A 6953-nucleotide genomic window follows, 5' to 3' on the forward strand; every position below is an offset into this window, starting at 1 on the left:
GAAACACGATTATCATACAAGCCATAAATCAAGTCCTGGTACTTGGAGTAAATCACTAGATCTAAAAAAAAAAAAAAAAAAAAGACATGAAACCATACAATGAGAAATGTTTCTCTGCTATCATTTCGAATTCGTATTAACAGTGACGAACATGTTTGAGTGAAATTTGGACTTGAAATATATTCTTTCTCTATATGCAAGCAAAATCTACTTCTGTACATATACACATATACATATACACATACATACACACATACATTCTGACAGATCTCTTCCATATTGCGACCAATCATAGTTTCTGGTGGAATATGGGCTTGAATGGCCGGGATGCCTTGTAATTCTTGTGAGTACATTATGCACATACACCATATTGCAACCCATGTATTTCATTGTTGACTCTTTGCTTTAATAGTGAACCAGTAAGAAGAATCGTCAATCGTAGCAGGGAGCTAAAGTATCATCTACAAAGTAAATCCGATCCAGGCTATGACTGATTGAGTTCACTGTTGCTTTGTTATCCTTCGAGTCCACGGTGCGGTGAAGAAACAGATCAATGGTATCTACACAATGGTCATATTCTTACATAAAAGTTACAAAATATACAAACAAGACATCTATTCAACCTTCATTCCGGAAGCCCGTATCTCACAATATCATGGAGATGCCTCTTAGATGATTTTAAAGGCAATATCCTGCAGCTCACCGGTTCCAGCGTATGTCTGAGGACTTTCACAGGGGCTTCACATATGACAAGCTATAATCTAATGGTTCGATGCTTTAAGTCACTGGTTATCACGTGGCAACCTCTTGTTTAGACTCTTTGCCCTTTCTTCGATAGAGGTAGACTGCTAGAGCACTGACAGCGATAATAACGAGTAGGAATACGACGAACAACCCCGCGATCAAACCCCAGTTCGGCGTACCCCGTAACCGATCAGAGTTGTAGCCTATCCCCGCCTCGTTCGGTAATTTTGGACCTTTGTCGGTGAACATGGTCAGTCCTTCTACATCGTTGCTAATGTCTAGGCCACTCCCCAGTTCGCCGGCAATTTCGTTTTCGTTCACCGTGGCAGTCACGTCAGGTGTGGCCAAGGATTGGTCGATGGCATTGTCGATCTCGTTCGCGGCAGCCGTTGTCAAATGTCCGTCTGCTGCAGCATCGGAGCTCCCAGTGTCCTCCGTGGCACTGACTGCCCCTGAAGGTTGTCTTTCTTCGTTATCTATGTCGTTTACCTCGGGGTCTGGAGTTGTGTCGGAACTCGACTTCAATTCGTTCCCATCTGTGTGGAGATTGTTCTCTAACTGACTTTCAGTCTCGCTCGCAGTAGCTTCATGGTCTTCAGAGGAGAGTGACGATACCGAACTGTAGCTAGACGAAAGCGATGACTCCGACGATTCGGAATCAGCCACGCTCGGATTATTCAAAATTACAGGAACCAGTGTTTCACTACGAGATGCACTTCGAGTTATCAATGTCGACATCCGTTTCGTCGTTGTAGCTGAGGTTGTCGACGGGGTGACGGCTGTTGTTATTACAGGTCGCGTTGTTGCTGCGGTTGTTGTGGCCGCGGTAGTAGCCTTGGATATAGTGGTCCTATCAAACAGTGCCCTCAGGTTTGTTACGCGCCGTGTTGGTATCTCTGTCGTAGGCGACGTTGCCTCCAGTATGTCAGGCGTGCTGACGCTATTCTGTACCCAGAGAAGTCCGACAGCCGAACCGGTATAGCTGTAATCCTTTTGTGTCACTTCACACTTTACCAAGGCGTAATCATCCTCCAGCGTCACAGCCTCAATGCGAAGCTGCTGACCACCTCTAATGTACGTGAATCTACTCTCACGTCCATCTATTGGAGTGTCGTTGATGTACCACTGATATACCAAATTGGGCATACGCTCTGTAACACACACAAATTTGAAGGAATTCCCGACCTCAACGCTTGCCACAACCGGAAGAAGCATGACTCCAAGGCTACTCCTCAGTGGAGTCAACGAGCATGTCCTGGGTTGCTGAAGAGCTTGGTTATTCGCAACGCATGTAAATCTGACATCAGAATCATCCTCAGTGAGGGTCATAGAGTATTGAATAACTGGATCCCCTTTGGAGTGGCGCCCTCTCTTTGTGACCAACCTTGTGGTACCCCGAACCCAGGACAGGGTGGCCGGCGGGTCGCCACCTCGTGATTCGCACACCAGCGTGATATTATCACCAACAGTCGGGCGGTTGATGGGCTCCACCGTACACTTAGGGTATCCCCGATCAGGTGGACGCACCACTTTCAACTTTGCTACTTGACTGTAATAATTAAAGTTAAGAAAGAAAACACAAGCATACCTGCCCTCATCTTGTTTGGTGACGTTCTGAATTCGCAGATAATATTCCCCACGTTCAGCATTGCCAATGATCTGATAACGACGCAGTTGATCACGATTGAGTTGGCCGTATGGACTTATCCTATTATTCAAACTGATGTAGGCTGCTGTATCCAAGTTTTGCCAGTAGAGATGAACGTCCACTTGGTTGTTAACGGAGCAGTACAGCTGCACCGTCTCGCCTGCACCAACAGTCCTACTCTCCGGCTGCTCTCGGAAAGATATAGCCACAGAGCTCGTAACCAGGAGGAGAGAACTCAAGGCTACTTTCACAAAATGTGCCATGTCTGTGGCCAGTTCTTTTCGCTACGTCCAAACCGTTGTGATGTTGTAGAAGGGCGAAATAGTACGCCGTTGATGGTTTCAGTATATGCTGACACTGTTAGCGATCAGCGCACTACATTAATTACTGGTGTCAATTTACACAGCAGAGATTCCAAGCATCCAGGTCTAGTAGAAAATTTCAATTCCCCGAAAGAGTCTTTCTGTGCAATGCAAAGTAAAGTCAACAATGATAACAAGTTCTTGTTCCTTTTATATCAAATATCCAAGATTGTAAAGCAGAGGAAAACAATTCCGTGCTCACACGTGAAACAAAAGAAATTAGCATGAATAGCTGGATAACATCATAGTGCACCACATAGTCTCGAAGTCAGACAAAAACATCTGCACATGACTTTTACGAAGATGCTGATATCCATGCGAAGGAAAGACGAAGTAAGGCACTTGATTTCAGACACGCTCCTGCTCGCAATGTGATGCTATATTGACAGTGTTGTCATACATCAGTTTCTTTTTCAGATCTGCTGCTGTCGACGCACGCTGAGACTTGGCAACACTCTCTGCCCAGAGAGTGATACAGCCATCGCGCGGGTGCTGCTTTGACACAACGCCGGAACTGGTGACACGTCTGGACAAAGCGTACGTCAAAATGTCTGGCGGACTTTTAATCCCCTGGACGTCCAAGACTCTTGAGTCACGAGAAACCCTAATTAGTGTGCACCGTTATCTCTCGTTCTACCCCGTTATCTCAGCCGATGGACTTTAAAGGGTGTGTACAGTTCTGGTCGAGGTGAGGATTTAGCTTTTAACGTTTTGCGAGATGTTCAGAAACCACTCTATGAGATGCCAAAGAGCATGCAGTTCTAAGGGGTATCAAAAGTTTATTCGATGAAAATTGGTTTTGAAATGGCTGAGATATCCAAAAACAATGTGAAACAAAGAGATCCTAATAAAGTTGTGGCATGTCACATTTTATTATTAGCACTTTTTTGGATATCTCAGCCATATGAAAACCAATTTTCATCAAATAAACGTTGAATCCTTCTTTAAATTACATGCTCTTTCATATTTCATAAGAGGCTTTTCATTATCTCACTTAGGAATGTTCAAAACATTAATCCCCACCTCAACCAGTACTGTACAGTCCCTTTAAAGTATTGACGTTAGAACTTCAAACAGTGAGGGGGGGGGGGGAGGTGAACGGGCAGAGATGGGGAGATTCAATGTTCTCTTATGTTTAAGATTACATTTATAAATCTAGTCATACGACTTGCTTTAAGACCTGATGGCTTCGACATTAATCCACTCACCACGAAATTTCTGAAACTTTGTACATTTGGGGAGGACTTTAATACAAGATTCCACATGTCAAAGGGTCGGGCATGATGACGAAGACAGTAATAATGTTAACACTGATATTGATGATTCTGATAGATTGCTTGTGAAATAAAACTAAACATACTAGTTCGTCTAAGATCATGATAATAATCGCCTGAATTTTATCATTACGCTCATCATTTCATTTACAATTGCCACTTACACACATCTCTTCATCCAACTGTTCAATTTTATTTAAGCCGATCAGGAGCTCTTGTTGTGTAGAAGAATATGCATACATAGGCTCTGCGCTTTATAAACTGATTTATCATTTCATCACGAGTTTCAGAGGGATCGACTTCCCGGGACTGTCCGCAGCGATTGAGAGAGGGCGCAGCACCATTTCTCTTTCAAAGTCGTGATTAACTTCGCCTTCAACCACGGTGCTGCGAAAATTATGGGGTCCAATAATTTACAAGGCAACTTAGTGTGGCTTTACACTGACTATTGTGTCGCTGTAAGTCTCACTGAAATGAGATAATATCTCATTTTAATGAGATAAAAATATTTTTCTCACATCCCTTCCGGGCTCGCCGTAGTCCATCGTACCAACTTATATTTTCGCTGGACTTTTTTAAGTGGAGTAACAGCCAGTAATAGTTGGAAAATGAGCTGAAGTAAAGTGATCGTGACCTTGGCCCTTTCACCCCGATCGTTGAGAGTAACTGTTATTTTTGACACCAATTGATATGACCTCTGCACGTTCACAGTTTTCTCGTTGTGTGTTTGTGTCCGTGATATTCTATCCAAAGTACAATTTCCTTGCATGCAGCTTTCACAATCTGCAAGAATCTTCGGCTTATTGAAGGAGGCAGACTTAACCAGAAGAAGAAGAAGAAGAACTTTTAGCCACATTGTTTTATGGTAAAGGCTGAATCATTGTCTTGTGTTTCTCGTAAATTGTGTCAAAGAGATTTGGGGCGGAATAACGGATAGCTAGACGGACGAACGGACGGATGGACAGACGAAAGACCCGATAACTTTATACAACACACCAACACCAACAAAATAAAGGGGAGGCATGTCCTGTATGTTATGCATGACGGTAATCAACGGCTCAGAAATATCACGGGAACAGTGACGAGTGCCCGAAAGCCCACACATAAATCACCTAGTTACATCGTGGTGGCTATTGAAACTGCTCGTGATCAGCAAAACCAATCGCTCTGTTCGACAGAATACATCTTTAAAAATGACTGAAAACAATGATGAGTCAGGAGCGCGAAACATAGTAATCTGGTCCGTCCCTTGCCCCGAGGCCGTGTTTCTTTTCAAATGCCTCAGTTATTTGGACGGATCCGCCAGAGAGGACGTGGAGCTATGGTTCGAACCCTTCAGAATATGCCGCTACGCTCGAGTCGCCAGCCAGCGGGTCTACGGTCCGGTCCTTCCGACAGCGTACTCCGGGAACGAGTCGCAGTTTGCTCAGGTGGCAGATGGGATGTTTGTCATGCTGAAGGGCTTGCATTCTTTCCAGCAGGCAGATCCATACTTACTTTCGTGAGTATTATACAGGAAATACGTGAAATAAATTCTTATTGACCAGGAAACAAAGCACCACTTCCGTGTTGAACTTATACTTGAACTTCAACTTTGTGAGAAAATGAGATAATTAGCTGCGTTATCGTGTATGAGGACTGTCATGTTATAAATCTAGTTATCAGAAATGTTAGACGGGAGATATTATTATAACTTCATACAACTGAGAAGATCTGTGGTACAAAATCATTTATTTTGTAGCCGTTTAAAATCCAATAGGAATTGTAGAACCAAGAACGTAAACATTAGCAACAGATGTTATTGAACTTGTTATCAATGATCATAAGATGAACGTGTTATTATGATGACTGGTATAAACGTGAAGGACCATCCTGTCAAATGTCATATGCCATTCATGCCATGTTTTATGGAGTATAATTTAAGCTCTAACTGTAAACGTGGCCAATACAAAGTACATAGTACGCAAGCCACAATGAAAAGTTACGTTATGCATACGATGTAATTGATTAGGTAGTCTTGACGACGCAAAATGTCTCTTTCTTTCTTTCTTTCTCTCTTTCTCTCTCTAACTCTCTCTCTCTCTCTCTCTCTCATATATATGTATATATATATATATATATATATATGTGCGTGTGTGTGTGTGTGTGTGTGTGTGTCTGTCTGTGTATATTAACTCAAGGGCATTTCCCACAATTCTTTGTGGGACTCAAACGTCATCTTTCCGGTTGTTTCCGATCCCCGCCAAAGGAAGCTGAGATAGAAACGAAATTCAGGATGTTAGCGGTGTAACGTCTGATAATAGGCAAACTAATTGCCGCAGTGACAGAGTGCTTCTAATTCAGGAAAGTAAACACAACGATAAGGTGATATTTTGCTATCCCGAATTGAATGAACTCAAAATACCAGTTCTAACCGAAACAGCGAGGGAATTCATAGTGCAGCGGCATGGGTAATATTAGGCCACAATAATGACATTTGAATCGCTTCAGTATACATGCGCACGTACAATATATCTCTCCCCGTAGCTTTTGCTCACATTTTCTCCAATTTGATTATTAATCCCTTGCTTTATTTCAGTTCAATTTCGATTTCAATTAACTGTTTCTCTTATCTATCAAAATAAAAATATGTTACAATGTGATAAACATACAAATATCATGACGGTAAGTAGAAAAGAACATTTCAAAGAAGTTCATAATCATAATCATGTCATAAGTGGTTCTGTAATGCATTCAGATTGTATGCATGCATGCTTTGTTGTTTTTTGTTTAAAGTTGCTTCAAAGCTTGCTGGAGACTTGCCCAACCTAGCAACAATCAAGTGAATTCCTGTCTTTGAAGTTAATGGGAGGGGGAGGGTGAATGAAATGCTTTGTTACTAGGCTGTTGAAAAAGAAACATTCCATAAAATCGTAATGAATTGCA

At 42.5% G+C, this 6953-nt stretch overlaps 1 protein-coding gene across 1 annotated transcript; it reads right to left on the minus strand.

Annotated features, from left to right (window-relative positions):
• Positions 1-792: 792 nt before the first annotated feature.
• Positions 793-2655, minus strand: LOC140242306 (uncharacterized). The gene has a single exon (XM_072322048.1). It carries the CDS (start codon positions 2653-2655, stop codon positions 793-795), a length of 1863 nt encoding a protein of 620 aa, XP_072178149.1.
• Positions 2656-6953: the final 4298 nt, after the last annotated feature.

Source organism: Diadema setosum, chromosome 19, assembly GCF_964275005.1.
Source record: "Diadema setosum chromosome 19, eeDiaSeto1, whole genome shotgun sequence".
Lineage (NCBI taxonomy): Eukaryota > Metazoa > Echinodermata > Echinoidea > Diadematoida > Diadematidae > Diadema > Diadema setosum.